A 25,211-nucleotide genomic window follows, 5' to 3' on the forward strand; every position below is an offset into this window, starting at 1 on the left:
ATGTTTGTAGCAAGTCAGCGTTAAAATTGAATTAATAAAAGTAATATGCTGTATCTTAGACAACCAAGAAACACTTCCTTTGATTTACATTTTCAGAGAGAAACACATTTTCAGGCTGTCCACCACAGGGCATAATTTCATCTCAAGAGCACAGGAAACAAAAATGTCATGTCTATTTAACTAATAAGCAAAAGAAATAAAACTGACAAATAAGTTTAACAAAACAGTAAAAAAAAAAAAAAAAAAAAAAAGTAAAAAGGTTACTTCGGTATTAAGCACAGAGTAGAATGATGCCAGTGGATATTTCACAGCTCTTGAGCAAAAACACAGTTGATGGCACATCTTTAAGCTTTGTGTGGAGATCAACTTGCTGGTAGTGGGACTTTAAATACACAAAAATACCACTGGGTTTCTCCACCCCTAATTTACATTTATATATGTTTATATGACATATACATACATGTATATTCACATCTAGAGGTAAAACATTAAGGCAAACGGGAGTCCATTCTTCCCCTTGATACAGTACTGCAGTCCCCAATGCATAAACACCACTCACACCAGTAAATTTCACTTATTACCATGCTATGGCACTACCAAAAGTTCTCACACAATCCCACAGCAGATGAAACTAACATAAAAGCTGTCATCTATATCATGCACCTACCTCTCTTTCTTGCATTAATCTTTGGCCCTCTGCAGCATATAAGCAATTTGTCTCTTCCAGAAACCTCTGTTCAAATGATTCCTTGTAAACCTGCTCAAGACACGGATTTAGTTACTTACATTAAGCTGCCAATAAGGGTAGCATATTCTGGTTGTCAGACATAAAAGGCAAGTAAAATCTCAGGAATGTACACAATTATGACAAGTGTTTAAAACTGCATAAACTCGTAAGTTCTCTGTGTATCTACTGGTTTTAGAAATACTCCGATCAGAGATGACTTTCCAGCGTACCAATAGTGTGTTTCAGCCATCAACATTAAAATCATCTAAACTGATAGCTTCTGTTTAATTCATGTAGTCCAAAACTGGTACCCAACACAACAGCACATCTAAGCCGTTCGAGTTCAAGACTCCCACTGACACTTTTGTGGCCAAAAAAAAAGTTCCAACTAGTGAAACAAAACAGATAATTTCTGATATGTTAATTCACATCTGCCAGGTTCATCTCAGGGGCACAAAAGAAATAAAGATTCATTTTACCAGGTAAAATGAACTTCCTTTTTCCAGTGAAGGCACAAAGCGATGACTAAAAAAGGGCAGCAACAACCACCACAGACATTGAGAAATTTCTGCATAATGATTAACATGGTTTAATATAGAAAGGAGATAAATTAGAAAGGACAACTACATAAAGTAGTTAGAGCAGACTGGAGAAGGTCGCTAGGGAATGACATGTGAACAGTCAGTGAAAAGAAGAAAGAGAAGTCCTTGAGTATGGTAGATGAATAGAAGGAAATACTTTTCCCAAAAGATAACACAGAGCTGTAAAAGTCATTATTACATTCTGAGTTTTTTCAAAGTCCATAAGGAGGAAGAAATTTTTTGTTTTCAATGCATCAAACATGAAACCTCTGGCTTGAAAAGCACTCAGTGTATGAGTTCACTAATTCAGCATCACAAGCAGACATCAAGTGATTGCTTCAGCCTTCTCTTTACACTAGGCTCCATGTTCAACAGGACTGAATACTAGATTTAATTTCTTACCATCCTTTCCCTCAAGATAAGTGGTATAACTTTCTGACCTATACATTAATGCAATATATATTCAGCTATTTTCTGTATAAATCTTTACAACAAGGTAACTGCTATAGAATAGGATTTACATGAACAGGAATCAGCTTTCAACAGTTGGTCCTCCACTGCATAATTGCCTAAAAAATCAGGAGTGGCTAGGAGCTCAATTGTTTTCAAATGAAATATAAGAGTTGCTTTATTAATTCATCTTTCACCACAGGCTAACCTCTGGTGAAAGAAAATAGAGAAGCAGAGATCCTGGAGTATAATTACAGGATTATAAGCACATCTGTGCCTCGATATAGTGACAGGTAACACAAAAGAACAGAATAGATTTGGTTAGGTTCCCTAGTGAAGAAGAAAAACCACACTGTTGAGCCAGTGAAGAAGACTGCAGACTGAAATCCAATTCTGTAAGAAGGATCCAATAAAGGGCAATGTTTATCTTTAGTTAGCAGAGTATATTGCTAAAAATAATCAATGTTAACATCTACAAAAACTGATGCAAGTAGAGAAGGCTTGCAAGTGACAATGGGATAAAAGTGGGAAAGGGCATGCATATGATCCGAAAATTCACTGACAGAAGTTTCTCTTCTCTCTTGAACAGAATAATTACTTACAAATTTTTCTCATACACCAAAGAGTGTAATTACAGATCAAAGTCTGGAAGGTTAACGTGAAAAGCAGAAAAGCTGGCCAAAAAGTACTTTCTGATAGTCTTTCATACAGTCTTCCCCTTTGCACTCTTTTTTAAACCCTTAAGCAGTTTTGTAATAACGTATGTTACTTGGGAACAGAGCAACCTGAACAGTTCCTAAGAATGAAAGAGAGCTCCTAAGTTTTATTGCACATCATACAACAAGGTCAACACATACCAAAGTCAAAAATCACAATATTTTTTATATTCTGTTTGGTTACTTAGAATCAGTTCTAATGGAAAAATCCAATTATCTATAGACTGACTATAACCATTTTTAAATGTTTGCCTTAACTTTGCATCTAATTCTGTCTTTGCTCTCTGCTAAGAAGTTGCTGATGTAGTGATGTCTTTTGCAGTAAGACCCATGATCTGGACTCCAAAAACCTTTTCACGGTGACAGAACTGATCTTTTTTGGTTGCTACACTCCACCTTCAGTAGGATTACAAAACAAGTAGTTAAGACAGACAGGTATTACACATACTAAAAGACTTGCAAACCTTGCAAAGCCTTAAAGCCAGTGCATCAGCTAAGAAAAACAAGCAAGAGGTCTCATTTACAAACAGAATGAAAGACTAGATAGGGTAGATAAAAGGAAACCACGTCTCAATCTGTTCGACAGATTTTGAAGCACATGCTTACTAGCAGAATATAATTATTTCTGTACAACACACATATTAGAAGTCCAAACCCTGTTTCTAAGCGTAGTGGTTATTAGTGAAATTTGCTGTACTCACCTGCAGATCAGACAGCATGCTCAACAAACTTCGCAGCAAACTTCTGTCCACAGCTTCACCACTTCGTTCTCGTTCAATCAGCAGAAGGATTCCATCAATAGTCTTGTTTTGAACTTGCTTATCACTAATGACATGGTTTCTAAATAACTCTAGCCCCATATCCCTGCAAGAATATTGAAAATTAATAAACCATATTGTTGATTCTTTTCAAAAATCTGAATCTCAGTTTAAGAAAATACATACATATTAAGATATATATATAATATATACAATACAGAGAGTGGATGCATTAATGTGCATATATTCTCTTTTACATGATCCACTAAGGGAACTATAACAATAACCATCACAAAAACACCAGGTGAGGGGCTACAAGATGCATCAACTTTAGTTTATGCATAGTTCAGGTGACAACTATGAGCAATCTGTATTTCACCTAGTAGACTATAATGATCTCTGTGTATAAAAAAACAAACCACCATTATCACCAAAAAAACATATTACTATTATAAAAATAATTACAAAAATGAACATCTACCTTAACATAAGATCCCAGGGTTAATCTTTACGTCATTTATAAGTTTTGTTTCAAATCAGTAATTCTCTGTACATTTATGATCACCTGTATCACATTTGTGTTTCATACTAAGATGATGAGGAATGATGCCTCTACATCTGATCACAAAAAAGCCAATTATTAATCATGTTCTTTATCAAGGAAAACAGAGGAATCTTAAGTAAAAGTTGTTTCCCCCAACCTTCTTGTATGCATAAGGATTTCAGTAAATGAGATGTTCCCACTATGAGCAAAAAGGCACAAAGTGTGAACAGATCCAGATCCCTTTGATGACCTTCAGTAAAAAGCAGCCTAACAAAAAAAAAAAAAAAAAGGAACTAACACAGAGTCCAGAAGGGAAGACTTCATGTGGGACCTAAAGAAGCATAGAAGTAACACAGGCAGGGTAAAAGCACAATGTTACTTCAGCATTTTTTCTACATCTATTTTTAGTTTATATGGAGTAACAATACCAGAAAATTTTGGAAAAGCCCAGGTTTGTCTGTCCTGGTTATGATATGAAATCCTTCTCAGGAAGGATGCTGAGAAACAGAACACCCAAAGTTGTGACCATGGGGTGCTCCAAGTCCAGCAGCAGCATCCAGGATTAACCTCAAAGCTCCGAGCCACAGCTCTCAACTTGCCAGTGTCGGAGAGTTGATCTGCACTTTGTGAGTGTACCTAACTTATTTAAAAAAAAACAGAGCCAGTAGCCAAGCTTTGAACTTTGCCAAACCAGGAGCACCTGCAGTACAGCTGGGCCCAGAGGCAGCAGCCAGAGGAGGCTCCCAGCACAGCCTCACCCAGGCAGTGACAGCTGCAGCTGTGTGTGCCTGCACTTGTTAGCATATCTCTTCTTTTCCTTCACTTCACAACAGGTATTCCTGGGGGTGGCAGAAATTATTACGTGAAAATTTCATTTTCAACCTTGTGCAGACTTCAAGCATGTGCAGATCCTAAATCTTAGAGAAATGCTTACATAGGTACCTACCATATAGAAGGAAGCATTGAATTCTGAAGTACATATGTGCGATCCAGAAATAAGAAAATGCTTCTGATCATGATCTGAAAATACAGAAAAAAATATTTTTGCCTTCATCAGCATACAGCTTTTTAAGTTGTAAGACAAATTCTGAAAGTTGTATCACATACACATGTACCTTAATTGCTGATGCATCTATTTTCAACTCTTGTGGTAACTTGTATGGCTACCGATATGTAATTTATTGATGTTAACGCTATGACTAAGCAGTACAACAAAATATATTGAAAATGGTTTTCAAATTCGTAAGCATTTAACCAGTTTTATTAGCCTGTTTTAGTGCTATTTAAGTTTCAGTGCTATTGAGATGAACGAGCCATTAAGCAGTACCACCAACACTTTCAGTAAATCTGAAAGTGTTGAAATATGCTGAAATAGCATGCTGCTGTGGTTTTCACTTTTAATTTTATTTTCATTTTTCTTTAAAAAAAGAATCTTAAAGCAGAGACACTAATAAACTGTGCAAAAGACATTTTCACAATGGAAGTTTGCTGCTTCTGAAGCAATTCTCAAGCTGACAGTTTCTGGCCAACCATATCAAAGTAAAACAGCAATGAGACTGTTTTGGTTTTTTCCCTTAAACACCACAAGTGCTAATTCAGCACAAAGGCAAGAGAGCCACTTGCCACAGGTTGTTGCTTTGAGGACCAAAACAAAACAAAAAAGAACTCTCAAAAGTAATTAAAGTGAACAGAGTTCATATTTTTACAAAAACACAAGTCCATATTAATTAAAGTTTCAAGGCAAAAGCCTTCAACTCTATTTTCATCAGACTGTTGAATTTATTTTGCATAGTTTCCACAACACTTTCAATTTTTTAGATAAAAAGCACTTACCTCTGCCCATCCCCCACAGGGGAGGGGGAAGAAAAGGACTTGAGGAATGAAAACAGAAATTCAACTATTTTGGGCACCTGTAGCCAAAGCTAGGTGAGAATGCAATGAAACCTTTCAAATGCTGTCTTCGAATTATAATGAAACATTTTAAAAGGACGATTTCTATGAAGCATATTTGAGAGGGGATTTTTTTTTTCTATAACATAATTCATCATGGAGGTTGATGACAAGATGGGGAAAGAGAGATTTAGCTTCTTTAATCTCTCTGTATATTCATCTCTGCATCACAAAAAGAGTCACAAATTAATCCAGCTGTTGGAGCAATCTAAAAGCAAAGCTTGTGGATTCTCCAGTTACCCAAACTGCAAACAGCCAACAATTTCACAAGCGTCAATACATTGCTGAGTGATATTTCAGCATCAGAGTCAACAGCACTGCAGAACCCGGCTTTCAACAACAAAACTGCCCCCAGCTATCAAAGGGGAAAGTGAAAGTCTATGCTGAAACTTGGAGGAGATGCAACAGTCCCAAGTTAAAACCATAACAAATTCCCCTTTGCCAGGCTTCACATCCCAAGGATACATATTCTGAACAAACATTCAACTTACCATTTGTCTGCAGTGATCTTGCCAGCATTTATTTATCTTCTTTAAAAATAAAAGACTATCCAGAGAATCTGTACAACACCTATTAAGGAAAACTAGCTTGCCAGTAACGTCTGAGGCCGGATTCCAGAGATGATCTTTGCCAGCCATTAAGCAAATCTGCTCTGTGGATGTTCTGCTGTTACTGGGACTGCCTAGGGATAAACGGTTAATTGCAAAGCTTCTGCCCAGCACAGGGGATGGCAATTCTCCAAAAGGCCTCCCTATGTTTTCAAGGAATGAACGCTCACAGCTCTCCAGCAATACCATCTAGCGGCTGCACCGTACAACTCCGATACAGATTTAAACAAGAAATCCCATCAGTGTCAAAAACACCCTTATTGCCAGTCGAGGTGAGCTGGATAGAAAGGTTTACTTTGTTTAATGAGTTCACACTGTGCGCAACAGGAGTGACCCTAATCTCTTAGGAGCAGTTACAGTTTTAAATAATCCTCAATAAATCCAAATACCACTCTTTTCACGTACATCTCCAGGTCTCCCGAAGTAAACTATGAAGTTTTATTAATTACACAACAGATCCAAGTGTTACTTATGCTTTCAGAATTGCAGGATGTCATAGAAGTAAATCCAAGTGTGGCTTTGCCTTCCTTTCACACACAGTATCATCCCCAACTCCCTCTGGCCAAATCTGATTAATGTAATCTCACGTCCTTGGGATATAAAGCACTATACCTGTAAAACACAAAATTCTCAGCTCTTCAGACACTGGTTCTGTTGGGCTCATGGGGAGAAGGCAAAGTTTTACAACATCTCTTCAGAAGCTGGGCTGAAGCCTGAAAAGCCTGGGATGCAAGATTGGTCAACTGTACATCACTTTATAGTAAGCTAAAAGACTTGGTCCTCAGACTACTGCACTGATTAATGTTCTTTTTAGTTAGAGGTGATTTTTAATATATCAAATTAAATCTAATGAAAAAATGTGCTGCATGATTAAGAACCGAATTCACAGTGCCAATTTATGTATCAATATTTCTCATGTGCCATGTAGAAGCTGGGCTCCTTTACTGGGACAAAAATTTAAAAAAAAAAAGGCCATGCTTGGACTTAGCTAGAGAGAAAAAAATAAAACAGAGAAAGCAATTTATCTTCTTTATGTGTGTAGGCACCTACCTGGGGAACGCAGTGAACTGAGAAACTGAGTTATAATCCAAAGCACATTTAAAGCATTTGCCTAAAAATAAAAGGACTCTTTCTGGAACCCATTCCCCTGTTTCTTTCTATTTCAAGCAATGATTTTCTGTAATAAAATACAGGCAGGAGAGCTGGGAAACAGGGTTAGCACTCAGATCACCGCAGCATCTGTTCACTACAGCACTCTCCAGCATCTGTTTGCCAAGGCACTCTCGAGGACAGCCTGGTGGGCGTAGACTCTACTTATCCTACTTCCCGAGCAAGCGTAACCAGTAGGCTATTATACAGAAGACACATAAAGCACGCCCTCAGCATGCAAAGCACAATGGGCTTCAGAGCTGGCTGCACCCAAGTGTACAGAGAGGATCTGCAGGCACTTCTGTTATCAGCTCAGCCACAGAAAGAGAAGCCTGGTAACGTAACTTGAGAAAACTGGGGGGAAATTTACCATAAAACTTCAGTGCTCTGCAGGTCCCAGGGCAGCCAAGTCATCTTCTGAACTTCGATCTCTCTTCCAAAAACTTCCCAAGGTGCATGTGAGGTATCTAAAGGGCTTGTTGAACACCTCTGCTACATATTGGCACTGACTAGCACTTATAGTTAGTCATACAGACAGGTGTACCTAATATATTGTTACTTAGACTGACAGTGCTACTGAAATTTTCTAGATTAGCTGTAAAATTTGGATTCCTACTAAAATAAATAGTTGTCACCACGCTACTTCTCTGTATGCAAAAAATATTTACCCAGATGACTGAAGTTGCATATGGTGGACTTGAAAATATTTGAGTCATAAATACACAACCTCAAATAACACTGACATTTTGAAAAAACTGTTATTTGAAAAAAAAAAAAAATTTAAACCCAAATCTAACCATATCCATGCACAGGAAAAGGATATTCTCTAAATTGAAGAATTTGTGCTTTCACGTGATCTTCACAGACTTGTCGCAGCTGTTTGTACAGTGTAGCAGAGACTTTGTAAGAACAGAGATTTTCAACAGCCTAAAACCAAAAAAGTTGAGATGAGATTAAAAAAAATAAATGAACTCAGATTTTCCCTGTGTTATCAAGACCAACACCAAAGAGGGGAAAAAAATCAGCATTACTTGTCCAAACTACGCACCAAAATAAAGCTTATCGAAATAAAATTAGCCAAACTATATAGAAAATTTAAGTTTTTGTGATTCCTTTCTGATTTTGGTCCCTTCTTACACTGTCAGATGTCATGCACAAGGTCCATCATCATCTCTATCATATTTCAGATGTGCTGTTAAACATTAAAAGGCTTTTTTCACCCATTCTGCTCAGCAGCAGCAGTCTTTCTGTAGGTACATTTGTGCATGCCTCCACACGTGCACACCGGCATTCCTATTTATTTTATAAAAACACAATCAAACCAAGTATTTTAATCCCTTCTCTCCATAACGTTAAGGATGAATTATTGTTGAATACTGATGCATTTCAGCATTGCTGTAGATTAAGTCTTTAATTATTTAGTGTTATTTTCACAGAGGATTAAATAAAACGGGGTTTTCATCTTTCACATTAATTAGGTGAGGTGGAAATAGCATCAGAACCAAACACTTAAACTATTGTCTCAAAATGGTAAACAAACATAGTTGGTGTCCTGTCATTTTATTAGCTTATTTCTGTTTCTACTGATACACACACTAGGTATAAGGTATATAAATCGTGAAAAAGAATGAAAGCCTTAACAATTAAAAAACAAGTTTATTTGGACCTCGTGGGATTCAGCTGAGGATTTCTTCTCCTTGCTAGTTAACAACAACTCTGCCCCAAACCAAGTGTTGCTGTGGTCACTACTTTAATATGAACTGAGCTGTTACAGCTGATGTAGACTATGCTGGGACAGCTCTGACACCTCTGTAATGCTGTTGTTCAGCTATACAGCAATTACATTGTCTCACACCAACATTTTTTCCCTCACAAGAAACTGAGTGGGAATACCAAAGAGAAAACGTAGCCTCACTTGATACCACTGCCTATATTTAGATTTTGTTCCAGGCACGCTTTATTTTAACTTGTGTGCTGCATTTCAATAAACTATTTTATTAATAGACCGCAGCATCTAAAATGAATCACAATGAAGACAGACAAACACTCTGTGAGAGCTGTAAAGTTTGCAGTAAGTATTTGTGGCCATTCAGTGCTTCGTACCAAATTATCCAAAGGACTTGGACAAGACGAGAAAACCATCCCGTCTCTTCCTTTAACTTCACCTCAACTTCCTCTGTTCTGTGAGGTGGTGCTGCAGAGAACACTGCGTGACACATGAAGCACTATTTCGTTTGGGTGACCAAGAGTGACCCAAAATTGTGTTCCCTTGCTCCAGAGGATCTACAGTGCCATATTTTGTCGATGAACAGCATAAATGAACTCAGAAAGTTTCAGGATTTCCCCAGTGCTTGGTCTTTCCTCAGTTCTGCTGATATTTTAACTTTTGTTTGCGCGCCTTGTTTGTGATATAAAACGTCATGCTGCCTAATATCAGCACGTAACTCTTTGTCAAAGTACTAGTACATGATCTTCACTCTGCTTTTACTTCAGGACCACACAAACGATTGTGCTAGCACGTGAGCAGGTCAAGAGAGAGGTGAAGGGGAAAGCGGCCCTTTGGGCAGCAGCACGGGCTTGAAGCGTGCTTCAGACTGCTGCCTTATCACCTGGGTACTGCCTCTAACTAGCTGGTGCTTGCTTTTGTGACTGGTGTGGGGGGCAAGCCAGCAATTCCCTTCTTCTTCACCTCTTGTTTAATTCAGACTTGTTGCTGTCTCTCTGAAGAAACATAATTTGAATTTATTCATCTTGCACACAATTAGTCTGGGAAAAAAGCTGTAGTAATTACCACATCTACAAGGATAGGAGAGAGGGAACACTGCAGGCTCTTTGCCTACACAAACCTAGTGAAAGTTTTGAATAATGCTTTTAATGGCTTGTTTTGAGCAGTCTTCAGTTGTAGTATGCAAATTATTGCTGCTGCTTGTTCTATTTCCTCCATAGGTGTTAACATCCTGAAGAGCCTGTCTTCCAAAACACACAACGAAAACAAACAGAAAAGTACTCATAAGGTGTCTTACACTGCTTCTTGCTTTTCTGGTCTGAAAATGGGTACATCAGGTGACCCCTGCAACAAACAGTAATCACACGCAACTATTTTTCAGACACTTTGTTATTTTTTCTGAGACATAGCCCTTCCTATCCATCCATACAGATAAAAGTCTGCTCAAGGCTCCAATGTTATTTTTTTTCCCTTCACTGCAACAATAACTTTCTCTATGCCCTCAGGAAAGGCATTTCTGCCCCATTTTGTTTTATTTAGGATTTTGTTGCAAAGGGAATTTTCTTTCTCCATTATTTTTAATCACTCGCTGCTCACTTGGCAATTCTTTGCACTGCCCCACTTTCTCTATCCCATCAAATACCAGCTACTTCTATCAAAATCTGTGCAATCCACATCCAATCCCAGACATCATTTCTATTTTAGTAGCAAAAAATTGGCTGCCGCCCTCCCATTGCTCACTGGCTCTGCCAAGCACCTTCCTGCTTTAACCCCTGCTGGCCACAAACGCTTGGGAAGGAGTAGCCTTCGGACTTCCCACCAGGCCTTGTCACTGTTCTTTACTTTTTCCTCAGCCACAGCGTCAAATTAAACAAATCAGAAAGTCCAAGAGCAGCCTGCCTACCTCACCGAGCCCCAGCAGGCTCTCACGATGCCAGAGATGCACAAAAAGCCACCCCGACAGCAAAAACAACTGGTACAAATGCAGGAATTTTCCCCGGTGGATGGCTCCGTGCTCACCAACAGGCAGTTAAAACGATCTGTAAGTACAGATCAGGTTTCCAATAGATGCTGAACTTCATCTTTTATTCCTCTGGCAGGAGAAGATGTATGCATGCATGGGCACACTCAGCCACCACCCACTGTACAGAAATCTTGCTGATTTGCACCAGTGCCTTGCAGATTATTGGGCTGACCTTATAACATGCAGTTTTTACAAACAAGCAGACAAACAGAAAAAACAAAAAGTACAGCTCTGCCTCCACAGCTTATCTGAAATCTCTCTCATTCTCTTCTGCCAAAACTCAAGCCTGTACCCTGGCGATTTCATACCCACATTACTATAATCTCATTTCCGAGCCTCTGAAAACAAGTTAGGTAACATTCAAAGCATCTGTGGTTTTCTCTTTTTTTTTTTTTAAGCTGGGCATGAAAGAGCATGATTTTTCAAATGCTCATTTTAAAACCATGAAACATGTCATGTAATTCAAACTCTGCAAACCTGTAAATATTAATAGATGAGTATATCAGTCCAGTTATCTGTTTAAAGGCATTAAATCCTATTAAGTCAATATGCATTTACATAATGAGCCATTTTAGAACCATACATTATATACCTTAACTAATCACAGAGAGAAATCTAATCAGCTCCCAAAATTCAGCCTGATTCCTTGACCACAGACCCAATGTGGACTGCTGGTTTTGTCTCCCCTTAGAGTCTCTACTTTGCAGACAACATTAAACCTATTTCTACTGAACATTAAGAAAATTTGGGGTGAGAATATTAACACCTTAAGTCCTGATCTTGCAGTGAGATCCACATTCGCAGACGAAACACCTGCACCCACAGAAAACTCGTAATTAACTTAAGCTGTGCTTAAGCAGAACTTACCACATCGGTAATTTTCATAATGACACGATCGTTGAAAAAAATTACTACTCCGGCTAAGTATCTTTATTATTTTAAATGTATATGCATGAAGAACTAAGCCATAATTAATGGAGAAAGTAGAAAGGAAGAACAGGTTTGTGACTATTCTATTTCTTTTTTTTTTTTTAATATATATTCGTCTATAGACCCTCTCCAGCAGCCCTGATGTTTCAGCAGTACTTTTTCCTCTACTTTCACTAAAAAAATTAGAACTTTGATTAATATGAATATGTACAGTGATCTGAATGAAGGTAAACTGAGAGTTTGGTGTCTGCTCAACTGAGACTTTCTTTCATTCTCCAAAGATGCTGAAGTCTGACTCTTGTTACAACAAATATCTTCCAACCTAGAAATTCTGTGATTCTGCGATAAATAGCTTAACATTTAGTCACAGGAAAGTGAAGTTATGTAGAAAACGGGTTATAAATTCTTTATCTGCACAACCTGGTGAAGCTAACACCCCATTTTCAGCACCTTGAAGGGGGTGCGGGATCGGAGAGGCTGAAAGCCCAGCCCTGCCCAGCCACAGCTTTCCCAGCCTCCAAATTGCTTTTTCATGGGCCCAGATGCTGGTGGCTCTCTCCAAGGAGCCTTTGATATACAAAACTGCAAAAAACCTGAGTGTGAACAGCGCACGGGGACGATGCGGGTGACACCCAACCCCCCCCATAAGAAAACCACCTCACGGGTGTTACCTGGTAGAGCTCCTCGAGGTTGTAGCGGATGGAAACGCTGCTCTGGATGGCCCCCACGGCGTCGTGAAGTTTCTGCCAGGTGTCCTGCGTGTAGTTATCGGGCAGCTTGGGCCTTTCTGCCGAGACACAGGGCGCGGGGCGCTGCCAGCGGGCGGGGGGGGGGGGGGCAGGGCCCTGCGGAGCCATCTTACCCCCCCCACAACCCCCCCCCTTCGCTACCATCCCGGGGGTGCCAGGCGAGGCGGTGACACCGCGATAAGCGCCTGTCCCCACTCATATCGCGATAAGGGGCATTAGGGAGCCCCCCCCACACACGTTGTAAACAAGGGAGGGGAGCGGGCAGCTGGCACCCACCTCTGAAGTTCTTGATGACCAGTTTCTTGGACGGGGCGGTGGTGGCGGAGCCTCCTCCTCCTCCTCCTCCTCCCCCCCCTCCCCGGCTGCTGCTGCTGGCGGTGGCGGCGAGCTTGGTGAGCCCGTTGGTGTGCCCCACCAGCGCCGACAAGTGCGGCTTCTTCTGCGCCTCGTCCGCCATCTCCGCCCCGGGCGCCGTGTCCGGCCGGGGCAAGGCGCTGGGCTGGGCTGGGACGCCTGGACCCGCCTCCTCCTCCTCCTGCTTCTCCTCCTCCTCCTCCTCTACCCGCCCCCACGGCCCCAGCGGTCACCGGCAAGCGCCCGCCTCCCCCCCGCGGCGCCCCGGCCGCCGTCTGGCCGCCTCCCCGGCCGCTGGGCGGTGTGGGCAGGGGCAGCCCCGCGCACAAAATGGCTCCCGGGCGCTCCCCGCCATGGCAATCCCCCTTTATGGGGGTGAAGGGGAGGCCGGGGAGCTGGGGGGGGTGTTTTAGGAGCGGTGCTTTCGGGCGCTGTGTGTTCAACAAGAGTAGGGGGGGGTGGGGTGAAGCCACCGGAGGCGCCTCACAGCCGAGCGGCGGAGCCACCCGCCCCGCGCCCCTCCACCCCCGCCTACTGACGCGCCGCGCGCCCCGCCGCACGTGGTCCCTGCCAGGCCCCGCCCCCCGCGCGCCCCCCTTGGCTGCCGGCGCGAGGCCACGCCCCCCGCGCGCCGCCGGGGGCGGGAAAGAGGCGCGGCGGGAGACCACGTGACCCCGGCGGCTCGGGGGCGGGAGGGGGCGGCTCTGGCTCCGCTGGGCGCCGTGCAGGAAGTGACGTAGCGATTGCCGGAAGTGCCGTGCTGGGCGGCGCCATGATGGCGGGCGGGCGGTGAGGAGGGCGGCTGCGGCATGGCGCACATCACCATCAACCAGTACCTGCAGCAGGTGGGGCCGGGGGGGCGCCGGGCCGCTCCTTTCCTCACGGGATGCCTCCCCGCGGGGCTCCTGGTGGTCTCTGGCACAGCCGGGAGCGGCTCCGGGGGCGGCCTTCTGGGGGGTGCTTCTGGAGGGCTCCCCTCCCGGGGCCTCGCTGCGCTGTCTGTAAGCCCTGAGGGGAAAAGAGGTCTGCTTCGTGTGTGGGAACCCCGTGCCAAGCGGGAAAGACCGCAGGCTATAAAGGAGCCACGAAAGCAGCACAAGATGGGAAATATAAAGCCAGCTCCTTCAGCTCTTTCAGAGATCTTTGTTTATTTTTTTTTGAGCAAAGGAAAGTTGGTTTTGATTTTTTCCCCTTTTTCATGTTAAATGCTAAGTCTGTATGAAATCCGAGTGCAAATCCTGCAAATTTTTCTTTATATTAAAAATTCCCCCTGCAGTACAACAAGCAGTAGTCCCCAGGCATGGCTCACGCCTTTGCGCACACGTTCAATGCCCATAAGTCCAACTGGAACTAAAAAGCTTCTAAAAAGCTTCTATAAAGCTTCTTCACAGCTGCTCCTTTACGGTACTAAACTGATATAAGTTGTGTTGAGGTTCTCTGGTTTGCTGGTATCTTATAAATGAGGTTAAAAACAGAATGGCATTCACACCGTCCTCTCCCCAGATCTCTTTCTTTAAAACAGGTGGGTTGAAAATGCATTGAATTATTCAGTTTTAAACCTCTAAAACTCATATTTGAAAAGGTATTGAGGTGGATGAACACCGTTTACAAGCAGGCGGCTTATGTAGTGACCAGGAAACGTGTTGTATGGCTGCAGCTGGATTTCATTATGTGATGTGCTTTCCTTGGGCAGGTACAAGAAGCCATTGACAGCAGAGATGGACAATTTTGTGCAGAATTGGTATCGTTTAAACACCCTCATGTTGCAAACCCAAGGCTTCAGGTAAGAACCTGTTACACTGCAAGAATCTCTTCTTGACATTCCTTTTGTTCGCCTTTCAGTTTTCCTAGCTGTCTGTATGCCTTCCTGCCCACTGGGGATAAACCTCAGGAATCTGTTTTGCAGCCCAAAGCGGGATCCCCTTGTAGATTAGTTCCCCTTTCTTTTTACGAGCATATATTATGTTTCCATTTTTATTCTGGGTGGTTTTATGTGTTCCACTTGGAATTTTCTGGATTTTTGTTTGGAATTTTTGGAATTAGTTTTCTGAATAGAGTCCTGAAGGTCTGCAACGGCCAGGTCTACATCAGTTAGTAAAATCAGGGGTGTGGCAGAATGGAAGCAAATATAAAAAGCAAAACAGTGGGTAGTAAGGCTCTGGTGCTTGTGCTACGTGTATTGCTGGTGTTTTTATTTAAGACTGGCTCTAATCTGGTTGTGTAGGCAGAATGCACACTGTAACAATTCATTACACTGTGATTATGAATATAATTAAGGTTCTGATAGATTGCAAAGACACGTATGCATAAGACTGCCACGATGAAATATCCATTGCACCAGAAATAGAACATCATGTAGAAGTTCTCTTCGTGATTCATTGATTTATTCTGTCCTTAGCTTCCATCTCCAGAGGAGAAGTGTCAACAAGTGTTGGAACCACCGTATGATGAAATGTTTGCAGCCCACTTAAGGTAAAGACGGACCAGGAACAGGCAAGTCGGTTGTGAGGCATCCAGCAGGGATGGGAAAACGAAGTGTACTTAGCTATTTTTTACGGGCTTATATCTGAAGGCTTGGTATTTAGGACTGCAGGAAATAAAGGCCTTCCTTTTCTTTTCCACATGAAGTTTTCTTTATGTACCTGACAGTCCCCTCTACATGGTCATTGGCACAGCTTTGGCATTGGTGCTTCTTGTTTCCTTTGCTCTGCTTTTACTAGCTACACGAAAATTTAGAGTGAAGTAAGTAGGGGAAATAAACATTAAAAAAAGGTAAACTGGGTCATAAAAGTACTCCTAAGTCAGCTTGAATGCCTGAGTAATTTTGTGAGGTTTTTAATACAAAGAAATTCTATGTTGTATTAACATTGTCTTTAGTTCACTTTCAAAAGTCCTGGAAATATTTAACTACGCTAGTCTTGGCGACACTTTCAATAAGACTTAGCATGTTACAGTTGGTTCTGTACGTACTGCAGAAACAAATCCCTGTTCTTGGATCAGTTTTCTGCAGCTATCAAACTCGGTGCTGTGTTGAAATACTTAGCTGTTTTCTTAGGAACCTTTCTAATCCTATTACTGTATCTCCTTTAATTAAACTGTAAAGCCTGTACCTGCTAAAAGGTACAACAACAATTGTCTTACATATGTATTTTTGGATGTGCTAATGCTCCTTTTCTTTAACAGATGTACTTACGCCGTTGGAAACCATGATTTTATAGAAGCATACAAGTGCCAAACAGTTATCGTTCAATATCCTTTTCATCAATGTTGTATATTTTTTTCAGATTAGCTGTTTTCTTGTACAGTAAGCTATCTGTATCCATTTTAGAATGTAGTCTGCTTCCAAATATGCTTTAGTTATTTAGATCCTTAAACAAGGAAATCCAGGCAGGCTTTTCTCTTTTGAATTTTCTGTGGGACTGTGAAAGAATGTGCCTCTTGTCTGTAAAATAGAAAGTTATTTTCTCATAGAGAATAAGAGAACCTCAAATCATTAATACACATCCCAGTTTGTCCCTGGGTAGAGGGAAGATCCTGATAAAGAAAGCTGCTGTCTTATCTCTAAGTGACCAATGTTTTTCATTGCTACTGCAGCACCAAGAGCATGCGGCTGTACTCACATTCTTCCCTAGTGTCTTTTCACCCTTATTTCTTACCTCCTTGCTGCTTTGTTTGCTTCTTCCCTTTCATATAGCACATAGTATGTGGTGTGACAACTCCTCTGTTTTTTAAATCTGCTTAATTTCATAGCATTTTAAATTCTCCTAAATGCAATACATCTTTCCTGCGAGCATTTCAGGCACATAAAGAAGAAAACTGGTAAGTGTATCGTAGAGATTTGTTTCAAAACTAGGCTCTCATCTTTCACTAGTATAATAGAGTAATCAAACTAAAATTGTGCCTACTGTTTTTATTTACCCCCAGCAATACTGAGATGCAGCCTGATTGTTTTTGTTGCCTGAGTTTTTAGGCCCAAAAGTGTGAGAACTAAACATCTAAGCTTAAGTATTTAGGATATCAATAAGCAAACGTGAAGAATTTATTCAAAGTGAGATTTTTTTTAAAGCCATTAGCAGCCTTTTATTTCACTGTGTTCTGGAATTAATTCTTCTGTTAGTGTAGGACTTGGAAATGCTGAGCTCTTGAAGACTTTTCCTTTTTTTAAAAAAATGCATTCTTCTGTATTTAAAGATTCATGTATATTCTTCTAGCTTTATGACCAAGTAGCAAGAAAAAAAACTGTTTCTAATGTCTTTTTACTGCATCATTTGCATTTACTAAGCACGCTGTGCCTTACTTTTCCAGGGCCTTGCCTATTATGTATGCTGTAGCCCTTGATCTTCGAATTTTTGCTAATAATGTAAGTAGAACAGATTAACAACCTTATTATTTTTTATCTGTTATGAGTTTCTGTGGTGAAAATATTTTTACTTGATTCCATAGCCTAATTTTGCTCATTAGTGTCTAATTTGTTGTTCAAGGTTTTGTTAATACACTAAATTTATCCCATCCTATTATAAAACTAGGTTGCTGAGTCTGCCTGACTCTCGTTTGCAGCTTTAACTGGAGGAGTTCTGGGCACCTGCACGCAACTCACAGCTTAGAGCATATAAAATGATTAAGCACTTGTCTTTAGAGAATAGCACGATGGTATAACTTGTGGTTTCTGTGTGTTATCCTTGGGGTTTTTGCCTTTCAAAGGGTGGAGATGCACAAGGCAAGAGAGCTAATCTAAGCACTCACTGCATCTTGTGAGGGAAACTTTTCCTTCGTTTCTGTCTTCCCTTTGTGTGTGTTGCTTTTGATGCTCATTGGAGCCCTTGCTGAGTCAGTACAACGGCTGGCAACCAAAAAAAAAAATAAAAGGGAAAGCGGGGTTAGTTTTGAATGTTATCTTTTAGCCTTAGTATATTCAAAATGTGGGTACAAAGACTTCTGCAGCAGAGGATGTATTTGCATTTCTTGTCCTTACGTTTCAGCTAACGAGAATGCAAGTGTTAGAGTAAAGCTTTCTAGAAGGCACATAGCAACAATCCACTCACTGTTTTTTCCCAATCTTTGTTGTTTTAATTCCTTATTCGTTAGTGTATGGTTCTTTCCACTTCACATGAACAGTGCTGCCAACTGTTATCATGACTCTGTAGCATGTGTGTTCCTTTCTCTTGAAAATCTCAGGTTGCAGCAGTGTGAATTACTACTAGAAAATGTTGAATGTAGGTTAGAAATAAAATCTGGTCCTTCTGGTTGTAAAGAGAAGCTTAATTATAATTTTTAAAACTCAGATTTCATAACTGGGGAAATGTTTTTATTTGCTCTTGTTTATAAGACGTCTCTTTTTTGCTTGATTTTTGGACTTTAAAATTTGAGTTGGAGTGTTAATGCTCCAGTTCAGCTGTAAGATGATCCTTCTGAGAGCTGCGTTAAGCTTCTTGGTGCTGAAGGTAAAAGTGGACAGTGCTGTTTTCAAAGTCCTGACCCACCTGCTCTGCATTGAATCTGGTACAGGGTGTTTAGGAACCCCTCCAAGTGTGGGTTGTGATTTTTTGAGTATTTCTGTTCTGTCAGCTTGACTACTATCAAGATTTGGGGGTTGGTAAAAGGTAATATCTGTTGTTATAATGCCTTATAAAGTGCTGTCTTAAGGAACCAAGCTGTTTATGGTCCAGTGAACCAGAGTTATGCGTTGTTTCTTGCTGTGTAACGTTAGGCAGATCAACAGCTCATGAAGAAAGGGAAAAACAAAGTCGGCGACATGTTGGAAAAAGCAGCAGAACTGCTGATGAGCTGCTTCCGAGTCTGTGCCAGTGACACGTAAGTGAAAGATGCTCCATACAACTTGGGACTGCTAAATTGTTAAGAGCTTAATGAACTTTACGTAAGTTTTCTCCACTTACGAAGTTACTTACATATTTGGGTAAGACTGAACACTTCTGAGGCTTGTTTCCTCTCATTTCTGGTCTGTTCTCTCTTGACTGTTAACTACAGCTGGAGAGGCCTCCCTCAGGTTTAAGCTTCCTAGCAGATGTGATTGGGAGGGACTGACTGTGTCCTTGTCTCTCAGGGAAGGCGCTTAACCCTTCTGTGCTCTCTTGAAGTTTGCTTCAATGCAATTAGACTGGGAAGAGGTGACTTTGGTTTCCAGTCTTAGCAATTTAGCACTTTCCAGGTGGAGAGAATGCTTTTTTATTTATTTTTTAACCCCTCACCCATCTTTCACCGTGAATATTACAAGCAACTGCTGTTCTAGTGTATGTGTTACCTGCAGACCGGGGGGAGGATTCTGCTGCAGATGAATAACATTCTACGTGACATCTCATTATGTTGGGAAGAAATGCAGCAGAGTTGTTCGAAAGTTAAGATTGGAGCACTTTCTGTTTTGACAGTACTGGCGTGGTTTAAGACAAACAGTTTGGCCTTGGCATTTATGTTCAGACACTCATTTTTATCCTAAAAAAAAAAATAATCTGTGAAATATCTAGAGATGGAATTAACCATAAAAACAAAGTCATTATTTCCTTACAATGTTCAGTACTAGCAGCTTGTTTTTTTTTTTCTATTCCTATGACAGTCGAGCAGGCATTGAAGATTCCAAAAAGTGGGGCATGTTGTTTCTCGTGAATCAGCTGTTCAAAATTTATTTTAAGGTAGGGTTTGAGTCTTACAAGCTATTTTGTGAGTCAAATTCACCCTTTTTTTTTTTTTTTTTTTTTTACATGATGTTGCATATCCACCATTTCTGAGTACAACACAACTTTATTTTTTTTAACAGATCAACAAGCTCCATCTATGTAAACCCTTAATTAGAGCAATTGACAGCTCAAACCTGAAGGACGAATACAGTATGGCACAGCGAGTTACGTACAGATACTACGTCGGACGCAAAGCCATGTTTGACAGTGACTTTAAGCAAGGTACTGTGTGGTGGTAAGACAGATTTAAGCTGTTGCAGCTTGCTGTGAGCTCTGGCTTATGGTGTGTGTGGCTCAAAACGTGTGCAGAAGGTGCAGTTCTGTTTGTGTTGATGACAGAAAAGTCGTGCTGGTTCTAATAATATGAGTGAATTGAGCAGAAAATTCCAATATCGCTTGTAGCTGTTACATCAGACATCTAGGTACTGACAAATTTTATTTTCCTTTCTGAAACAAGACTACTTTTCTTGTAATACCTTGTCTTTTGTGTGTTTTTTTAATATAATTTCAAATATAGCCTCGAGCTAGAAATGGGCGTTGAGCACAGAATTTGGAGTACAGATTTAATCAATTTTTTGTTGTTGACTCTTGTAACTAGCACTGCTTTTATTTGTGCCTGCAGCTGAAGAGTACCTGTCCTTTGCCTTTGAGCACTGTCACCGCTCAAGCCAGAAGAACAAAAGAATGATTTTGATCTACCTGCTGCCAGTGAAAATGTTGTTGGTGAGTAAATGCTGCTCTTCCAAATCACTTCTTGTGAGGCAAAAAAGCAAACTGAAACTCAGGATGGCTCTTCTGTTTGTTGTTTTTTTTTCCCTCTCCCCCATAAACACCAGTATATGTAAACTTTTGTTATAGAGCTTCTGTGTTAACCCATTTGAGGCATATCAAGAACCACATTGCATTTGGGTTTTGAAGAAATCAGTGAAGACTGGTTCCCTGCTCACTTCATCTTTTTGTTAAAAGAATTAAGCACATCTCTGCTTCTTGTTCATGACCTTCCCCATTTCCATGCCTTTTCCCATTCTGGTGTGACTGAGGAGACAAGAACAAGATTTTACAATGTTTCTTGTTCCTGGCCCTGTTACCAGAGTTCCTCACAGAGAATGTTTTTTTTTCTTTTTTTTTTTTTTTTTTTTTTTTTATCATCCACTTAAGAGAGTTCCCATCTTCCACCCTTGTCCCAGCCTGCTCATGACCATTCTCCCTTTTTCCCCTTTGTGCTCCCTTCTCCATCCCTTGCAGCCTCAATTCATTTCCTTTGCAACTGTCTCCTGATGGAGGAAATTTCCCATGTGTAAGGGAGACACATAGTGGCTATCAGAATTGGCTTCTGCTCTTGTTTGTTGTCTGAGTGGTTATTTTCAGATCAGTCAATGGTAAGGTTGATAAAGCCAACAGCCTTCCCTAAGCTGCTGGGTCCTGTAGGGCCTGAGATAACTGCAGCTTCTCTGTAGCAGCTCTAGTGTTCGAGAGGCACTGAAGAATCTGGATAAAGGTCATTGTTTTTACAGTTGCTTTTTAAAATCACATTCCAAACATTAACACTAACCTTAAAACTCTACTAAAATAGCTTGGGAGGTGGTGTTTTTTCAACCTTATTTTTGTTCCTAGCAGCTCTCAGTAAACATGCAGCAGGGTTCTGCTGTCAGTTAATCCTCCAACCAGGAGAGGAGTTACCAACAACAGAGCAGGATGGTAACTAAATTTAAAGGCTGACCAAGTCAGCGTGCCATCTGATCTCCACTGTGCAAGGGGGGGAAAAAAAAAAAAACAAAGTTTCTTTTTGATAGCCCACCTGGTTCAGACTTACCTGATGTAACAAGGAGAATTTTGTTTCTTTAAATTTAAACTGTCTTTTCTCCCTCTCTGACATTTGAATGTCCATGTGGAGGTGTGGTGAAGAAAAAATCTGGTACAGGCTGAGGTGGCACTTGACAGCACTGAAGCACTGCCTGTATTATTAGGAATGCTTGGGATTCCCACAGTTACTTTGTTTGAAGATGAGATCATACAACTGTAACGTAAAATGTGGAGCTGCCTAAGCCTCCTGTCACAGGATCTTGATTTCACAAATTTGGTAACTGTTCTGCAACACTTGGAAATATTAAGAGACTCCCGAAACCGTGATAAAGAGTTATTGTGAGTTGAGTTGCAGGAAGTTCGGCAGCACAGGGGGTTGTCCTACAAATACTTCCACTTAATTCTTGTTCTGCAGGGAAAAAAATAGTAGTTAAACACGTGCCTGTTTCTCTGACAAATATTTTTATAGTTTATGTTGAAAACGCGCTTGACTTTATCCCGGAAAACATTTATTTTTCAGGGCCATATGCCAACGGTTCAGCTCTTAAAAAAGTACGACCTCATGCAGTTTGCTGAAGTAACAAAGGCTGTGAGGTACAGTGGTTATTTTGTTGCATTGTGCATTAGTTCAAGAAGCCTTAACTGAAAGGTATTTGTTTGGGATAACTTAAGGAAAGCAGGGGAAGGATATTCTTACCAAGTCCTGCAGCTTCTTTTCTTGATAGGGTGAGACCTTCTCACGTATTCATTTCTTCCACCCTTCTAGTGAAGGCAATCTTCTCCTACTGAACGACGCTCTGACAAAGCATGAGACCTTCTTCATTCGATGCGGAATCTTTCTTATCCTGGAGAAGCTGAAAATCATCACGTACAGAAATCTCTTTAAGAAAGTGTAAGCATAATAAAAAAAATTACATGTTTTGCAAAAGTGGATATAATGTGGTTTTACTTCGGACTGAAATAGAGATGTATATGTTCCTTAGCTCTCTGTAGGAGGGCAGAATTCCTGTTGAAGTGAATCTATAATAGGAAGGCCATTTTACTAAGAACCAGAATTTCTAAGTGATTGTTTCCCAATAACAGATTTTCTGTTTTTTTTGTTTTTTTTTTTCTTTTAGATATTTACTCCTCAAAACGCATCAACTATCGCTAGATGCCTTTCTGATTGCCCTGAAATTCATGCAAGTAGATGATGTTGACATTGATGAAGTCCAGTGCATTTTAGCTAACCTTATTTACATGGTATGTGCTGCTCACGTATTGTTTTGTCCTTCCAGACTCCAGGCAGTAAAAAATATTAGGCAGAGAGTGAAAGTTTGTTACTAAAATATATCAGTAATCCTAGCTTGTGTATAAAAGTTGATTAATATGTGCCCAAATGGCAAATGTTTTCATTTGCCCAGGGGAATTCCTCTAGTTCCTGCCTCTTTTGCAGGAACCACTTAAAATTGCAGTTGAATTCTGCGTTACAGATCCAGTACTGACTTTTCTATGAAGAATAAGTATTCATTTCAAAATGGAAAAAATTCTAACTGGGACCAGAAAGGGATTTGTTCTTCTGCATTTGAAGTAGGAGACTTTTGATGTTCTAACATCAGAAAAAATAAAAACACGTTTCTTGGTTTCACATTTGTCTAAATGGGTCTTAACTACTCATGAATAGATCCAGGCTTGCAATCTATAGATTTCTGATCTGTTAAAAGTTTTGGAGCAGCATTACAGCGTCAGCAAGAAAATGAGCTGCTTCTCTGTTTCTGAAGCATTATTTGGTGACCTCAGAGTAACAAAGGGTGGGATTAGGTGACTGGAAGATTTCTATCAGTGCTGTAACCCTCCATGTCTAAAAAAGAAGAATTATGGATTTTTGTTTTTAAATTTGGAATAGTGATTGATCAAAATCCTAATTTTAAAGTGAGCAAGAATAAATTTAGAAACACTTCTCTAGAGCTCTTCAGGGAAATATAAGCAAACCAGGAGGGGGCCCTGGCAACAGGCAGTCCAACGGCAGCATCAGTATGCAAACATGGTTATGGTTCCAGCTTTCTGCTTGCTGCGTGAGGTGACCCACTTACATAAATTGGATCCTTCCGGACACCAAGTACAGCAATGCAGTGGTGATTGAGTACGTGCACGTAGCTTTGTTTGATTTAGCCTGATGACAGGTGAGGTATAGGCGTTGTGTTACCAGCTGCCAGTACTAACAAGTGTGTTTCTTCCTCCTGCCAGGGTCATATTAAAGGCTATATATCTCACCAGCATCAAAAACTTGTCGTCAGTAAGCAGAACCCATTTCCTGCGCTGTCAACGGTGTGTTGAGTGTTGCATCTTAGCCGTGCAAGTACTTTTCAGACACACGGCTCGCCCAGTGGAGCTGCTCCTAATCAGCCAGGGAACATTGTAAATGACCTGGGTCATGTCCAGGACTGGAATACCAGGAACTGTTTGTGGCTCCTTTCCCAGAATGACCAAGGCTGCCAGTGTAACAAAGTGCATTGGAATGAAATACTCACTTTTCGGTGATAGTTTCTGCAGGCTTTCTAGAGCATTTGAAGTATCTCGTGAAGAAATAAAAGCAAAGCATTCCAAACTCCTTCCAAAGTACTTAAAAGCTGTTATGAAGTACTATGTGTTACTATCTCAGCATTTATCTTCTGGAAAAGAAAAGTATCATCCTTTGGTACATATACTAATCCAACTTTCAGGGTGGAAATAACGTTTTCTTTTATGGTCTCCACTTTCTAAACCTCTTTGATAATCTCGGTGGTCTCAAATACACTTTTCAAGCCTTCTCTAAAAACTAGAGAAGTTGTGCTTGATACCGAAAGCTTTGCAGTTTCAGTGATACTTACAAGTTCAACTAAATGTGATTTGTTGTTTTTTTTTTTTTTTTGGTCTGTAGTTGCTCAGATATGTTTTTGTTTTTAATTCCTTTATTGTTTTGATTAAATTTTGTTACGATGAACAAAAAAGCATATCTAAGTAATTTATCCATACACTGTTTTATTCTATTTCTGGGGAAAAGACTGCCACTGGGTCCATTGTTTTACATGTTCCTTGTGTGTGTGTTCTGTGTTTTTTTTGGGGGGTGGGGAGGAGGAAGAGTACAACATACCTTTGTGTGTTGTGATGGGATTTTTTTTTAATAAAGAAAATAAAACATTTTTCCCCCTCTTTGGGAGTCTAGTTTTTATTTTACCCAGTTACTGAATTATGATTTATGATTAAAAACACAGCTGCCATGGATGAGGGAGAAGAACTTTTTGGTGTTATGAGAGAGTCAAGTCCTGTATCAACACTTAAAGGCTTGGAGTGTTCTTGGTCTTCTTAAGTTTTACTTGTATAGATGCTGAAATAAGAATATGGGTTTATTGATCCACGTTTCAAGGGAATAAGAATTAAAAAGACTTACTTCCTTCTAGTAACATTTAAAAGCACAGAAAAGCATCAATACTTT

The 25,211-nt window shown here is 40.5% G+C and overlaps 2 protein-coding genes across 2 annotated transcripts in view; one reads left to right on the forward strand and one right to left on the reverse strand.

The window, feature by feature from the left end:
* Positions 1–13,443, reverse strand: part of CUL4A (cullin 4A) — a 36,391-nt gene extending 22,948 nt beyond the window's left edge. The window contains exons 1-7 of the mRNA XM_072031673.1: positions 13,188–13,443; positions 12,834–12,949; positions 8,306–8,410; positions 6,218–6,286; positions 4,723–4,796; positions 3,176–3,338; positions 668–757 (exon numbers count right to left, since the gene is read on the reverse strand). Of these exons, the coding sequence (XP_071887774.1) occupies positions 668–757; positions 3,176–3,338; positions 4,723–4,796; positions 6,218–6,286; positions 8,306–8,410; positions 12,834–12,949; positions 13,188–13,368 (798 nt within the window). The 5' untranslated portion in view covers positions 13,369–13,443. The remainder of the gene's footprint in view (positions 1–667; positions 758–3,175; positions 3,339–4,722; positions 4,797–6,217; positions 6,287–8,305; positions 8,411–12,833; positions 12,950–13,187) is intronic.
* A 512-nt stretch (positions 13,444–13,955) lies between these two features.
* PCID2 (PCI domain containing 2) lies at positions 13,956–24,928 on the forward strand. The gene is made up of 14 exons (XM_027444412.3): positions 13,956–14,110; positions 14,959–15,048; positions 15,664–15,737; positions 16,449–16,514; positions 17,043–17,084; positions 17,571–17,625; positions 18,973–19,076; positions 19,834–19,909; positions 20,035–20,176; positions 20,577–20,677; positions 22,278–22,351; positions 22,524–22,649; positions 22,876–22,999; positions 23,984–24,928. The coding sequence occupies exons 1-14, from the start codon at positions 14,075–14,077 to the stop codon at positions 24,071–24,073; spliced, it is 1,200 nt and encodes a 399-aa protein (XP_027300213.2). The 5' UTR covers positions 13,956–14,074; the 3' UTR covers positions 24,074–24,928.
* Positions 24,929–25,211: the final 283 nt, after the last annotated feature.

This window comes from Anas platyrhynchos, chromosome 1 (assembly GCF_047663525.1).
Source record: "Anas platyrhynchos isolate ZD024472 breed Pekin duck chromosome 1, IASCAAS_PekinDuck_T2T, whole genome shotgun sequence".
NCBI classification, from domain to species: Eukaryota; Metazoa; Chordata; class Aves; order Anseriformes; family Anatidae; genus Anas; species Anas platyrhynchos.

What these genes read in the sequence shown, in the direction of transcription:
- PCID2 (XM_027444412.3), top strand. Translation starts at nt 14,075, where the DNA reads ATGGCGCACATCACCATCAACCAGTACCTGCAGCAG. An exon ending in GCACATAAAGAAGAAAACTG is followed by an intron (nt 17,085 to 17,570) that starts GTAAGTGTATCG and finishes TTACTTTTCCAG; the next exon opens with GGCCTTGCCTATTATGTATG. An exon ending in CGAGTCTGTGCCAGTGACAC is followed by an intron (nt 19,077 to 19,833) that starts GTAAGTGAAAGA and finishes TTCCTATGACAG; the next exon opens with TCGAGCAGGCATTGAAGATT.